This window comes from Puntigrus tetrazona, chromosome 22, assembly GCF_018831695.1.
Source record: "Puntigrus tetrazona isolate hp1 chromosome 22, ASM1883169v1, whole genome shotgun sequence".
Lineage (NCBI taxonomy): Eukaryota > Metazoa > Chordata > Actinopteri > Cypriniformes > Cyprinidae > Puntigrus > Puntigrus tetrazona.
Genome location: NC_056720.1, coordinates 14493267 through 14508982, shown reverse-complemented (window position 1 = coordinate 14508982; position 15716 = coordinate 14493267). Strand labels below are relative to the sequence as shown.

General features: G+C 45.6%; 1 protein-coding gene across 1 annotated transcript; it reads right to left on the bottom strand.

Moving 5' to 3' along the window:
• Nucleotides 1-818: 818 nt before the first annotated feature.
• LOC122327136 (transmembrane 4 L6 family member 4-like) lies at nucleotides 819-2703 on the bottom strand. The gene is made up of 5 exons (XM_043222322.1): nucleotides 2428-2703; nucleotides 2057-2146; nucleotides 1823-1977; nucleotides 1558-1735; nucleotides 819-1286 (listed from the first exon to the last, which is right to left on the bottom strand). The coding sequence occupies exons 1-5, from the start codon at nucleotides 2599-2601 to the stop codon at nucleotides 1278-1280; spliced, it is 606 nt and encodes a 201-aa protein (XP_043078257.1). The 5' UTR covers nucleotides 2602-2703; the 3' UTR covers nucleotides 819-1277.
• Between the last annotated feature and the right edge of the window lie 13013 nt (nucleotides 2704-15716).

Here is a 15716-nt window from a genome sequence, read left to right as displayed (position 1 = left end):
TGCAAATTTCTATTTAAATTTAATTTAATTATGTGTCAAGTCAAGCCAGATTCCTCATGTGCCCAGCAGAGGTCTCAGCATCACCTCAACATGTTTTCTTGAGTTACTATTTTCTATTACTGGTTAAGTCAGAGGATTCTGAGTACACGCATTAACATTAATCACCTTTTACATTTGTGTTTGTTTAACTGTGTACTTAATTAGAAATTATATTTTGTAAAAATGCTTGCAGTTGCACTATGTTGTTCTTGTTACTATTGTCTGACTGTTTGTTATTAAACATTTCTGCTGCACAGAGAGACAAATCTCTCGTCATGCAGCTACAAAAAGCCAGATAAAGTAGCTGTTGGGGAGAAGATTATCAGTAATAAAGCATCGGTCACATGCGCCATGGAACATGCAGTTAATAATTCCTGTGTGAAGATGAGAGCTGTTAACCCATCATAAAATAACATTCCTCTCATAAACCCCTGATAACACATCAGCATCACGCTGGCGGAACAACAAACATTTACTTTAGCCAGGAAACCTTCTCATGACATTGCATAAGAACTCTTATCAGTATGTTATAGTGCTGTTTCAGCTCGCGCATCATGTTTTTGCACATTCTTTGCATATGCAGATATAAAAAATGACGCAAATCTTCTTCAACAGGCCAGCTGTTGTTTATGAATTTACCCTGAACTCTCCAGGGTCTGTCAGGGTGCTTCCTAGATCATCTCACTGTCTCTCCTGCTGCTTCCTGTTTTCTCCGAAAAACAAAACCTTACTGAGTGAGACGGAAGAGCGCAAGTATAGCAACAAGGACAGCCATGTGGTGTTTTTCTAATCAAGAATTTATTAAGCGTCAAATATCTTTTTACTAATATAACATTCAGTTTCCTGAGATAAAATGATAAAAACGGTCTCAAATATTCTACATTCCCTTTATCCATCATGAAAAAAAGACCAAACACTTGAAAATATACTATAAAAATACTTGAAAATGCTACGAAAATAACATTCTACTACAGTTTGAATAAATATTCAATATTCTTATATGTATTAATATACTACATATCAATATCCTATATCATATAAATCGATATGAAACATAATATATATGTTGCCTTCATAAGCCATCAGCCATCAGGCAGATACAGCAAACTCAGAAGAAAACAACATCCATCTGAGCAGTATATATACAAATCAGGAGGTGAAAGTTTTGAGTATTACAGATATGGATGTACGATTGATTAGTCCTGAAGAATCATTGATCCAAGTCCATTCTGAATGGTTTAGGAGCTCTGTGGGGGAAAAAAACCCACAAGGTTAAGTTATTTTAACATGAATTCACATTAATAATCGATTTTTGTGCCCATATAATCTGCAATGTTAGTCTGCAATTTAAGGCTCAGAGAGACTACTCAAGTTTCGATAACCACCCCACAGACAGAAAGATAAATACATTAATATGCGTAAACAGGAGATGGTGGAGAGAAGGAATACTGAAAGAACTGACAATAAAAGATATTAGATGGGCGAACTCCTCTTATCTTTATCAGAGTTTGTGCGTACCCCACAGCAGCCGTCTCCACAGATTGTTCCGATGAGCCCATTGATCACCTGGAAGGCGCACAGACCGATCTGAACCAAACCAGCAATCAGCAGCATCGAGAACAGGGTCAGATGCCATGTGACAATATCGCCCGGACCCTCGCACAGATCCCACAGCGTTCTGTTGGACAGGTAGTTTCTGAAAGAACCAAAGCAGGTGACGATTGTTAGATTACAGCTACTGGATTGTAACTTGATTTCATGTAACTTGATAATAAGCACATACCCGTCTTCAAATGGGTAAGTGGCAATTTGTTGGACAGTCCCGTTGAAATAGCTGATGAAGCACTTGGGCCCGTGATTAATGGCCACACAAGACACGATAACGGAGTAAGTGGCGCCCGCAGCCCCGACTGCAGCGAACAGGATTGAGCTGAACATCTAGATGAAAACAAAGCAAATGTTAAAACTCAATATAGGTGTGGCACTAGGTTTTGGAGTCAAAGGGGAGTTTTCTCACCGCAAAACGTTTCCCGCAGCTCTCATTTCCACAGCAGCCACAGCAGTCGTTGTTCTTCAAGCCCAGAAAAACTAGCGCGGGGAAAATCATCTAAACAAAGACCAGCATGTTACTTATAGGTGAATGTTTGCCTATAAGGTAATTCGTACAATTAATCGTACAAAAAAAGGTAAGCACAAAATAATAATAATAAACATTTGTCATATTTTCCCCTTTAAAATACTTGTCTAGCTATAATGCAAAATCAATAAAAAAATGTGGAAATCCTTTCGTAAAAATATAAACTGATACTTTTTAGCAGAAATTTAATCTCAAATCAGAGTCCTTAACTTCTCGTAAGAAGAAAAACTGGCATTGGCTCATCCACTCACCAGCACACCGGATCCCAGAATTCCTCCGAAGTAAAAGACTTCGTTCGTGATGTCGCTACTCTGATCAGCTACATTACCGCCAGGGAAAAACAGTAGAATGTTGCAGAGGATGCAGATGATGGCCAGTGGGAGGAGGGTGATCCCCAGACATTTGGCGAAATTTCCAGAACACATGATTCAGTCTTTTCTAAAGTCAAATACAGTCCAGAGAAGGGTGCACTGGTGTGGGTTGGTCTGGAGTCCTTTGTTCGGGTTAGGCGTCCGTTCCTGTGCTTGTGCAGGTATCATCAGTACATTTATACTCTCCTGCTGCTGTGATGTCAGTGATGGACCTCTCTGTTAATGTGTAACTGTGGTGTGTCCGGCACCTACAGAGGTGCGTTCATCGATCAGAGCTCTCATACTATCAGTCACTGAGTCACTGCGGCCTCACCTTAACATGCAACACTTCATCATCCAACAGCAAATATAACATTCACACACATCAGTGTATCATGAACACATCGGATGATTTTTGACAAACATTTGAAAGGTAAATGGCACAAGTGTTGCTCTTATAATAATCATCTTCTTTATTACAAATGTGTAACTACAAACTTATTTAAATAAAGTGTCGATGGAAATTACAGCATATCTCAGTTAGCATAAATGCTTATTCAGCAGTGCACTTTAACTATAGTTTTAAGAAATTATAAAATTACTTATAAAGATATACTTACGTCCTACTTAAGTGGATGAAAATACTTTAAAGTTGAGCTAATTGTATTTAATGCAAATTACACTGCGCTCCAAAAGATTGGAAACACCCCCGATAAACGTGTGGTTTTGGATGATTTCGGCATAAATCCTTTTAAGCATACATTTTTGTTGGTGCAAATGATGTACATTAAAGTGACTTGACATTACCACTGAAGACCAGCAATATTCATTTTAATTATGATTACATAATAACAGCAAAATATACGTCAAAGTTGAGCCACTATGGGAGAAACTGAAACCTTGTTGCCTGTAAGAAGTGTCCAACCAGTCTTTATCATCTTTGAGCAATCCTTCAGGAGGTTTGGAGTAATATATCAAGTAGATGTTTGAATAAACTGACATCTTGAGTGCCCAGATTATGCAGAGCTGTAATAGCTGCTAATGGTGGTTATTTTGATGAATCGAAAATATAGTTTCTATGTATAAACTGTTAATGCAATAAAATATGTTTCATAGTTTGTGTTGTCCTTTATCAGTGCAAAATTATCACAAATAAAAAGGATTCATGGCAATATTGTCCATATTGTCAAATAAAGAAGGCATTACAACATGAAAACAGTCCACAGGAGAAAAACAATACATCTATACATTCAGCAAAGAGTACTATACTGAGAGCTTAAATATACTTAAATATATTTAGTCTTTTTGCTGTCTTTTATCCAAAGCAGCTTCCAATTTGGCAAAACAGGCAAACAGCAAGAGCAAGCACTCATAATACCAGCCTAGGGAACTGTTCAAATAAGCACAAACTACAAAGGGAAGGAATAAATGAAAATATTTTTTTTAAATATTGTTATGTGTATCTGTGACTTTAATATGATTGAGCCCATAGGTGAGTTTTTGGGGATTCCGTTCTATGAGTGGTGACGTCATTGAGGATTCCGGATATACAGTAAAGGCCGTCAGGCGAAAATGGCATCTCGCTCTCTCTTTTGTTCTCCATTTCCCACGGTTCTGGTGGCGTCTCCTATTGCTCTTTTGAGGCTGGTATTTTGTATTTGTTTAACGAATTTCTCACATGTGGTTTCTTTTTGATTATCTTATTAGTAGCGGGTAGCTTATTTTATTAGTTCACGCTTTGTTGAGTTAGTAAGAGCTGAGGGATGGAAGTAGTTGTCCGGAAGACTCACCCGTTCTGGTTTTGTTTGTCGGCAGACAGGTAAGAGCTGCAATCCGAGAACAGGGGTAGTCAGGGCTTGCTTCCTTAGTTTTCCTACCCGCGATTTGTTATTATTCATGTTTCGTTTATAAGTCATGTGAATTGTTTATTATTTTGAAAATTGTTTAATAAAAGGAGGTGTCTTAAATTCATATCAGGTGTTGTGACTCTTTTATATGTTCGGCCTGTATACTTTTCGCTTATATTTATTAAGCGAGCCATAAATCAGTTATGGGCGTAACATATTTGGGGTCGTCCGGGATGAATTAGAAGTGCATTCTAGTTAGATTTTCGATTTTTCCTAAATTACCTAGTTACTTTGTAATTGAGTCACAATGGTCTGATGTGAATTTTCAATATTTTCTTTTCTTCGTAATTTTGTTAGACGTTAGTTTTCCCAAAATGTTTGAATTGGTAGAGTTTATTTCCAACCCAACGCAGGCAGAGTTATTTCAGATTAATAGGACTGATCTTATGAAAATTGCTGCTCACTATAAAGTTAGTTTTCGTAATACTTCATCTAAACGTGAACTTCAGATACTATTAGTTGATTCGTTGCATAAACAAGGCGCTTTTGGTGATGAAGAAAAGTGGGTAGATTATCCTGATCCAGTTGAGGTTAGTTCAGAAGATCTTGCTCTGCAAGTTAAGAAGTTGGAGTTGGAAGCTAAAGAGCATGAAAGAGTTTCAGAATAAAGAGCGAGAAGAATGGGATTGTGAGAAAGAAAGACGGAGAGAGCGTGAGAGACATGAGCTTGAATTGAAGAAGCTTGAGATGGAACAAGCTTGCCGCCTGAAAGAACTTGAGCTGAGAGCTCGTGAAAGGGAGAGTAGTAATATTCTGTATTGTTCCTCCTTTTCGAGAACAAGAGGTAGATAAGTTTTTTGCTCTTTTTGAACGTGTTGCCGTTAACCTTAAATGGCAGAAAACATTTTGGCCCATGTTGTTACAATGTGTTCGTAGGGAAGGCTCAAGAAGCTTATTCTTCGTTATCAGTGGAAGAGTCTCTTGACTATGATCAGGTAAAAGCTGCCGTTCTTAAAATCTATGAACTTGTTCCTGAGGCTTATCGCCAAAAATTTCGTAGTCATCGGAAAACTGATGATGAAACCTATGTTGAATTCGTTCATGAGAAGGAATCAATGTTTGATCGTGGTGTGCTTCATGAAAGTAAAATCTTATGAGGATCTTCGTGAGCTGATTCTTTTGGAAGAATTTAAAAACTGCTTACCCGAACGTGTTGTAACATATCTAAATGAGCAAAAAGTTCTTAAATGTTCTGCTGCTGCTTCCTGGCTGATGAGTATGTTCTTACACATAAGAATGTGTTTCACGCTGTGCAGAAACTTCCATCTGCTAACAATAATCGCCGGTTTTTGAAACGCCATTCTGAGCGCCTTTGTTGATGGATAACGTGGAAAGTTCTAAGCCGGTGTCCTCACTTATTTGTTTTTATTGTAAGAAGCAGGGACACATTATTGCAGAGTGCAATGCACTCAAAAGAAAATACCTTTACGGAAAATTACTGCTCCAGTAGTGGTGAAATCGCTTCTAAGTTCTTCTCCCTGTTTGGCCTTCCTCGTACTATCCAATCAGATCAAGGTAACTTTCTGTAAAGATAATGTTGTTGCTGATGCTTTATCTCGTGTCTAATTGGAATAAATTGTAACTTTTTTCCTGTTTTACATAAAACAAAAGGAAAAGGTAAGATCACTTATTTCTACAATTTATTCACTTAAGGGTGAGGGTGTTATGTGTATCTGTGACTTTATTATGATTGAGCCATAGGTGGTGTTGGGGAAATTCCGTTCTATGAGTGGTGACGTTTTGAGGATTCCGGATATAAAGGCCAGTCAGGCTAAAAATGGCGATCTCGCTCTCTCTTTTTGTTCTCCGTTTCCCACGGTTCTGGTGGCGTCTCCTTTATTGCCTCTTTTGAGGCTGGTATTTTGTATTTGTTTAACAAATTTCGCGTGGTTTCTTTTTGATTATCTTATTAGTAGCGGGTAGCTTATTTTATTAGTTCACGTTTTGTTGAGTTAGTAAGAGCTGAGGGAGGGAAGTAGTTGTCCGAAGACTCACCCGTTCTGGTTTTGTTTGTCGGCAGACAGGTAAGAGCTGCAATCCGAGAACAGGGGTAGTCAGGGCTTGCTTCCTTAATAGCCCGCGATTTGTTATTATTCATGTTTCGCTTATAAGTCACGTGAATTGTTTATTATTTTGAGAATTGTTTAATAAAAGGAGGTGTCTTAAATTCATATCAGGTGTTGTGACTCTTTTATATGTTCGCCTGTATACTTTTCGCTTATATTTATTAAGCTTCCATAAATCAGTTATGGGCCACAATAAATATAAATTTGCGATGAAGTCAAGTAGTGTCGAAAGAGATGAGTTTTCAGATGTCGTTTGAAGATTAACAGGGATCCGGATAGGGGTGGGAAGATCATTCCACCAACCAGCAACAGTAATCAAGATTATTCTGGAGAATGATTTTGAGACTCTGTGATGGTACCACAAGTTTCTCACAAGTGGATCTCAGACTTCATGAGGCATGTAGATTTGTAAAAGTGAATGCAAGTAGGCGGGTGCTGAGACTGTGGTTTTTCTTTATGTAAGCATCAATGTCTCGAATTTGTGCAAGAAGATAAAGAGAGGTGTAATATGGGCTCATTTTGGCTTGTTGAAGACTAGTCATGCTGCTGCATTCTTAATAATTTGTAAAGGCTTGATTGTGCTTTCTAGAAGTCCAGCCAGAAGAGCATTGCAGTAATCCAGTCTAAAATTTACAAGTTGTGCAGCATGTTGTGTAATGCAAACCTTTACAGTATGCTATATGAAGGTCAGCTGGTCAAAGATTACACCAAGATTTCTGACCAAAGTTGATAGGGTAAATTGTAGACGAACCAAGCTAGATGAAAAAATTATGCTGAAGAGCTGCCTTGGCAGGGAAGACAAAAAACACAGTCTTGGCCAAGTTGAGCTGTAGATGATGATCTTTCATCCATGCCGAGATGTCTGCTAAGCAGATCTGTGCATCTACTGTTGGATCATCTGGTTGAAAAGAGAGGTAGAGCTGTGTGCGATCAGAATAACAGTGTTAGGAGAAGCCATGTGCCTGAATGATGGGACCTAGTGATGTAATGTATGGAGAAGAGGAGGGGTGCAAGAACTGATCTCTGAGGAAATCCAATGATCAGTTGATGTGTTTTGGATACCTCTCCAACCCAAGCAGCCCTGAAATACATACTTAACAGTGAGATAGAATGCAGAACCTGATTTTTCTGAGTTCAATTTGTTCCTGGATCAACGTCTTTGTGATTAGCCAATCAGATTTGGAGAACAAGTTAAGTCTTATAATCAGTGTTTGGTGTTTGTACATCAGTGTCATTCATGGGTAAGGTTAGGTTTAGGTGTAGAGATATGGTCAAGACAATGTTTTTGTTTAAAATGTTGACGTATATATAAAAAAAAACTATGTTGACCCAGGAGCACATCGAACTCAGGACATGCGAGATAGGATTCCAAACAATTATTTAAAATACCCGTGATACCCAGAGATAAGAGGTTGAACAGGAGTATCTGATGACTAACAGTGCCAAAAACATCAGATAGATCCAGCAGAATGAGAACTAAACCATATTTTGCAGTCTGCAAATATACAGGAAAAACAAAAACTAAACAAAAAACAACAACTGAAATGGAAATATCACAAACAAAAGGAAAAATAATGGACAAAACAAAGCAGACATAAATATTTATGTTTCTAAGCATACATGATGTCCTAAACAGACTTCAAGAAGTGTAACCTCTGTACAAATGTTTACTTTGACTTTACAGGTTGATAAAGATGATTTTGTAAGACTTTATTTACATTTATTGTACTACATTCTAGGCACCAGTGGAAAGGCTTTCTAATTTAACCATTGGCATAGAGCTTGACTGACAGGCAGTTTAGACCAATCAGCCTCCAGGAATAGAAGGACCACCGTGGAGTGACCATCTCCAAGATCATCACCACACGTTCTAACCGGAAGCCGTGGATGAACGCTAATGTGCGTGCTCTCCTGAATGAGCGAGACTTCGCCTTCAGAGCAAAGGACCGGGCTGCCCTAAAAACAGCGAGGGCTAAACTGTCCCGAGCTATCAGAGAAGCAAAGCGCGCTTATGCTAAAAGAATCCACGGCCACTTCCAAAACAGCAGTGACTCACGGCGCATATGGCAGAGCATTCAAGCGGTCACCAATTACAAGACAACTCCACCTGTCGGTGATGGTGACGCCTCCCTACCAGATGCGCTGAATGACTTCTACACACGTTTTGAGGCACAGAATAAAACAACGGTGAGGAAGTCCACCCCTCATACCAATGACCCGGTACTCTGCTTCACCCCAGCGGACGGGAGGAAAACACTTTCTAGAGTTAACCCACGGAAGTCTGCTGGACCGGACAACATTCCAGGCAGAGTACTAAAGGAGTGTGCAGAGCAGCTAGCGGATGTCTTCACTGATATCTTCAATATCTCTCTGAGCAGCTCTGTCATTCCAACGTGCCTCAAAACAACAACAATCGTCCCGGTGCCTAAGAAGTCTGTGGTTTCGTGCCTCAATGACTATCGTCCCGTCGCACTCACACCAATTGTGATGAATTGCTTCGAGAGGCTTGTCATGAGGCACATCATGTCACAGCTACCACCTTCACTTGACCCATTACAGTTTGCGTATCGTCCAAACCGCTCTACGGACGATGCTATCACCACAACCCTCCATCTCGCCCTCTCACATCTGGACTCAAAGGGAAACTATGTCCAAATGCTGTTCATTGACTTCAGCTCAGCATTCAACACCATCATCCCTCAGCAACTGATAGATAAGCTGAGCCTGCTGGGCCTGAACACCTCTCTCTGCAACTGGATCCTGGACTTTCTGACAGGCAGCATCTCCAGCACCACCACACTGAACACTGGAGCTCCTCAGGGCTGTGTGCTCAGTCCACTGCTGTTCACCTTGCTGACTCACGACTGTGCAGTGATGCACAGCTCCAATCACATCATCAAGTTCGCTGATGACATGACCGTGGTGGGTCTCATCAGCAAGAACGACGAGTCAGCATACAGAGATGAGGTGCAGCAGCTCACAACTTGGTGTAGAGCCAACAATCTATCTCTGAACGTCGACAAGACAAAGGAGATGATTGTTGATTTCAAGCGAGCAAAGAGTGACCATTCTCCGCTGTCCATCGACGGGTCCAAGGTGGAGACCGTCAAGAGCACCAAATTCCTTGGTGTTCATCTGGCGAATAACTTCACCTGGTCACTCAACACCAGTTCCATCACCAAGAAAGCCCAGCAGCGCCTCTACTTCTTGAGGAGGCTGAGGAAAGCTCATCTCCCTCCACCCATCCTGACTATGTTCTATAGGGGGACCATTGAGAGCGTCCTGTGCAGCTGCATCACTGCCTGGTTTGGGAATTGCACCGTATCGGATCGCAAGACCCTCCAAAGGATAGTGAGGACAGCTGAAAAGATCATTGGCGTCTCTCTGCCCTCTATCACGGACATCTACACCACACGCTGCATCCGCAAAGCCCACAATATAGTACAGGACCCCACACATCCCTCAAACACATTATTCACCCTCCTTTCATCTGGAAAAAGGTACCTGAGCAGTCGGGCCCTCACAACCAGACTGCTGAACAGTTTCTTCTCACAAGCCATCAGACTCCTCAATAACCACACCTGAATGGCCTTCCTGTCCCATAAGCATTCTTGCACGTCATATTTATTGTTGTGAACCTCATATTTATTATTGTTGTTTGTATTTTGTGTTCTTGCACTAATTATGTCTCTGCACTAATTTTGTCTTTGCACTGTTTGCACTAGTTTGCACACTAGGTTTGCACTCTACTCCCTTGCTGTTTGCACTAGTCCGCACACTTTGCATTTTATGTGGCTAAGACACTGTCTTAGCTCAATATGTGAATTCTTGTATTGTGTTGTATGTGTGACTCCATGTAGCACCAGGTCCTGGAGAAACGTTGTCTCATTTCACTATGTACTGCACAGCTATATGTAGTTGAAATGACAATAAAAGCCATTTGACTTGACTTGAGAAGCGGCTCCAGGATAGTTGCTCTCTTGCAGAAGTGTCACCAGCTGTTCGTCCAAAAACCTTATGAAATTGTGCCAAAAAGCTGTTGGGAGATTGAATGATAGGTCCAGCTTGCTTCTGTATTGGTTTTTTTATTAAAGTTTCTATACACACATAAAAAGTAAATAAATAAATATGATTCAACCCTCATTTGGTCCCTCTGTCTAAAATGACCTGTTCTTAAGGGCTGGGTCCTTAAGAGTCTTGTCTGTAATCGCCCACTGTTATGATTGGCTAACATCATTGCATAGGAAACGTCTCGGTTATGTATGTAACCCTCGTTCCCTGAAGAAGGGAACGGAGACGTCACGTCGGATGACCGACGAATTGGGATCTCGCTTCGACAGACCAATCTACTTCGAGTGTATCTAAACGAGCCAATTGAAGATTGGCATGCGTTAATCGCATCCAGCTGCCGCTGTTTACAGCGCGTGTATAAATAAGCAGCGGGTGCAGCGCATAATCAGGTTTTTGCTGAGCTAGTGACCCGGCCCCTTCAGCAGAGGTGCAGCACCGTGGCGACGGGACGTGACGTCTCGAAGAAGAGGGAACGAGGGTTACATACGTAACCGAGACGTTCCCTCAGTCGGTCACTCTGAGTCACGTCGGATGACCGACGAATTGGGATCCCTACCAAAACGCCATGGACGCTGCCTCTTCCAGTGTCCTGTGGGAGCCCACAAGCCCCCTCAGTCTATCGGCGTAGGCCGGGGCTCAACCACAAGAAGCCAGCTACTTTTGTAACACTACCCATTTGTAAGACTGGAACACTGGGAAACGTCCCACGTTCTAGTGAACAGGGACGTGTGGAAGTCCAGCCTTCCCGTAGGAGGTCTCGGAACGAATACGCATATGGACAGTATTTCAGTTTGCATATGGAAAATTGGAGGTGATTGAACCCTCTTAGATGGGCAGAAGGTCTGCCGGGGAAACACGGGGCTCTAAGGCTATGCCGTGGAAATACACACATAAAGTCCTCTTGGGGTACTTTACATGGCTCCCAGCCCTCACCGGTTCTCACGGATTCATCGAGAGGGCCTGGCGCCTGATGCTCCGCAACATCTGGCTGCCGAGGGGAATGGAGGAGCTCGACAGGGTCTACTGTATGGACGCTCTGGAGCGGTTAACAAGCCGACCCGAAACCGGGCCTCTCAGTGCTTCTACCCGTTTGAGGTGAGAATACCGGTTCCACACGTAGGCTATAGAATCTAGCAATCGTGTTGGGGGTCGCCCAGCCCGCAGCTCTACAAATCTGTCAGCGAGGTGCCACGAGCCACCGCCCAGGACGATGCAACACTTGCTGAGTGTGCCCGCAACCAGAGGAGGGGGCAGGGCATACCCTGTGCTTGGTAGGCTAGGGTAATGGCGTCCACTATCCAGTGAGCCATCCTCTGCTTGGAGGCGGCACTCCCCTTCTGCCGGCCAACAAACGAGAGCTGGACTGAGGTCCTGAAGCTTTGTGTCCGGTCAACGTAGCATCTTAGTGCTCGGACGGGACAAGCAACGTCAGGGCTGGGTCTGCCTCCTCCAGGGGCAGCGTTTGAAGGTTCACCACCTGGTCTCTGAAGGGGGTAGTGCGAACCTTGGGCACGTAGCCGGGCCGTGGCCTCAGTGTTACCTGGGAATCCGCGAGCCCAAACTGTAGGCACGAATCGTCGACCGAAAAAGCCTGCAGGTCCCCTACCCTCTTGATGGAGGCCAATGCGAGCAGGAGCAACGTCTTCATAGATAAAAGAACTTTAGCACAACTGCTGGCAAGGGTTCAACGGAGCCTACTGCAGTGCTGTCAGCACTACAGACAGGTCCCAAGAGGGTACTGTTGGGAGCCATGGAGGATTCAACCTCCTGGCTTCCCTCAGGAACCTGATAATCCGGCCATGCTTACCCACAGACCTCCCATCTATGGGGTCATGATTTGCAGCGATTGCAGCCACGTAGACTTTAAGGGTGGAGGGAGACAGCCTTCGCTCCAACCCTTGCAGCAAGAAGATAAGCACGACTGATAGGGCAATTCCGGGGTCTTCACCCTGAGAAGAACACCACTCGACGAACAGGCTCTACTTCAAGGCATAGGCCTGTCTCGTGGACGGCACTCTAGCCGAAGAAATGGTGTCAACTACCCCTGAGGTAGGTCACCTAGAGCCTCCGCATCCCATCCAGGGACCAGACATGGAGTTTCCAGAGGTCTGGACGTGGTGCTGCCAGTGCCCCATCTCTGAGTCAGAAGATCCTTCCTCAGAGGGATCGGCCAAGAAGGGGCTGTCGCGAGGAGCACAAGTTCTGGGAACCAAGTCTTCACCAGTAGGGTGCTACTAGCAAGACCTGCTCCTTGTCCTCCTGACTTTGCACAGTGTCTGTGCAAGAAGGCTCACTGGGGAAATACATACTTGCAAAGGCCCCGCAGCCAGCTGTGTGCCAGTGGGCAATGGGAAGTCTCTGGAGAGGCAAACAGGTCTACCTGAGTGGCTCGGAAACGTTCCCAAATCAGCTGAACCGCCCGGGTATAGAGTCTCCATTCTCCGGGTAGTGCAGCTCGCGACAGCTCGTCGGCTGCCTGGTTGCACACTCCTGGAATGTGAATGGCGAGAAGCGACCTCAGAACTTCTAACTCCATAGGAGGAGGAGGTGGTGGGCTAGTTGCGACATACGACGGGAGCGTAGACCACCTTGTTGGTTGATGTACGCAACGGTCAGTATGTTGTCTGTGCGGACTAGTACATGCTGGCCTCAAAGGCAGTTCTTGAGACTGCCTAGGGCGAGATGTACTGCCAGCAACTTTAGGCAGTTGATGTGCCATTGCAGTTGAGGGCCCGTCCAAACCCCTGACACTGCATGCCCGTTATACGTGGCCCCTCTGACCACGGGGTGAAGGTTTGGCGGCAGGCCGGTGTTATTTGAACCCGGTGAGTGCCACTTTGCCACGCCCACCTCAGGACTCGATCGTGTAGCCAATGTTGAAGCGGTCTCATATGGAGTAGTCCCAGCAGCGTGCGCCATATGCCCCAGGAGCCTCTGAAAATATTTCAGTGGGACCGCCGTCCTGCTCTTGAACATATTCAAGCAGTTCAACACCGAATTGGCACGCTCCTCTGTGAGGTGTGCCATCTGATCGATCGAATCCAGCTCCATCCCAAGAAAAGAGATCCTCTGCGTTGGACAGAGTTTGCTCTTCTCCTGGTTGACCTGAAACCCCAACTGGCTGAGGTGCTGTAGCACCAGATCCCTGTGTTCGCACAACTGAGCCCGGGACTGAACTAGAATGAGCCAGTCATCCAGTTGGTTGAGAATGCGAACGCCTTACTCTCTCAGTGGAGCAAGGGCTGCCTCCGCGACTGACATGAAGACGCGTGGCGACAGGGAGAGCCCGAAGGGTAGGACTTGTACTGATATGCTCGACCTTCGAACGCGAACCTCAGGAATGGCCTGTGGCGCGGAAGAATCGACACATGAAAGTACGTGTCCTTCAGGTCGATCGCTGCAACCAATCCTGGGGACGGACGCACTGAATAGGCGTTTCTGTGTCAACATCCTGATCGGGAGTGCTCGATTCAGGACTCGCAGATCCAAGATTGGTCGTAACCCACCGACTTTCTTGGGCACTATGAAGTATGGGCTGTAAGCCCCGACCTCATATCGGCTGGAGGAACCGGCTTTATCGTGCCTTCACTAGAAGGACAGCAATCTCCGCCCACAAGACAGGGGCACGCGCATTGTTCACTGACGTATAGCGGATCCCACTGAACTTGGGGGGACGCCGGACGAACTGAATCATATAGCCGAGTCGAAGGGTTTGCAGGAGCCACTGGGATAGCCTGGGAAGATTCAACCAGGCATCCAGAGACCGAACTAGCGGCTCGAGCGGAACCACCGACGTGCAGGCGATGGGGCAGCGAGGGGAGTGCAGGGACCCGCTGGGGCAGCGAGGGGTCTGAGTGCAGCATCCCCGCAGAAGTGCAGGCCGTTCTCTCGAGTCTTCCCACTGCTGCATATTAGCCCAGAAGAGAGCAGTGGTGCAGAACTGGCCCTCAACTCCTCGCTCTCCTGGGGACCCAGAGACAGAGGAAACCTTGTCGAGGTTTTAGGTAGCGGCACATTCTCTGACCGGCAGAGCAGCTCCCTCCATCCCCGGATCTGAGGGCCTCTTGCACCTGCGCTTTCCTCCAGGTTTGGCAGGAGCCTGGACAGGCTGGGTGGCTGCCCTGCTGCCAGCTCCACGGTGCTGCCTAGATGGGGGCTGCTGCATTGGCTGCACGGGAGCAGGGGCGGCAGCAGGGGGCACCCTCGGCGACGAGCTGGCTGAGGCGGGCCGTCAGCGGCTGGGTGAAGGCAGCAGCTGCACGCCGAGGCAGGATGTTTCTTACCTCAGTCTGCTTCTGGGCAGCGGAGAACTGCTGGGCAAAGTTCTCCACTGCGTCGCCGAAGAGGCCGGTCTGGGACATGGGGGCATTCAAGGAACGTGTCTTGTCTACCTCGCGCATGTCGACCAGACACAGCCACAGATGGCGTTTCTGGACCACCGTAGTGGCCATCGCACAACCCAGAGACCGCGTGACCTTCGTCGCTCGTGGCGCGAGGTCCATCATGATAAAGAGTTCTTTCAGAACTTCCAGGTCATGACCACCCCTGTGCAGATCCTTCAGTGCCTTGGCCTGATGAACCTGCAACAACGCCAAAGCGTGTACTGCAGACGCAGCTTGTCCACAGGCCGCACAAGGCACTGCCGTTCAGAGCCGACGAGTACCTGCAGGCCCGGGAGGGGAGCACAGGATCACCGCACTAAGCGGAAACGGCATTGGGACACAGCTGCATCCCAACTGACCGCTCCACTGGGGGGGCGATCACCGTAACTCCCTGGCTGTGCCGCTGTCAAGGGTGGTGAAGGAGGACGAGCCACTGGGGCAGTTTCTGGCAGTGAAGGTGCTTTCCACATCCCAGTAAGCTCCTCATGCACTTCCGGGAAGAAAGGTACCAGGGTGGGGCCCTGAGAACCAGCACGAGCCACCCTTAAACACCAATCGTCCAGCCTCGAGGGCCCGGGAAGCAGTGGAGGTTTCCACTTGATCCTGATCACCTCGGCGGCCTGGGCAAGCATAGCCACCATTTCTAGATCTGTATCCAGTACATTCAACGCCTGGTAGACGCAGAGCAACCGGATCTTCACTTCCAGAAATGTCTGGCTCACCTTCCGATGCAGCGATTGACTTCTGATCATCAGGGGGAGCCC

What these genes read in the sequence shown, in the direction of transcription:
- LOC122327136 (XM_043222322.1), bottom strand. Translation starts at nt 2,601, where the DNA reads ATGTGTTCTGGAAATTTCGCCAAATGTCTGGGGATCACCCTCCTCCCA. An exon ending in TTCTGGGATCCGGTGTGCTG is followed by an intron (nt 2,147 to 2,427) that starts GTGAGTGGATGA and finishes GTCTTTGTTTAG; the next exon opens with ATGATTTTCCCCGCGCTAGT. An exon ending in GCTGCGGGAAACGTTTTGCG is followed by an intron (nt 1,978 to 2,056) that starts GTGAGAAAACTC and finishes GTTTTCATCTAG; the next exon opens with ATGTTCAGCTCAATCCTGTT.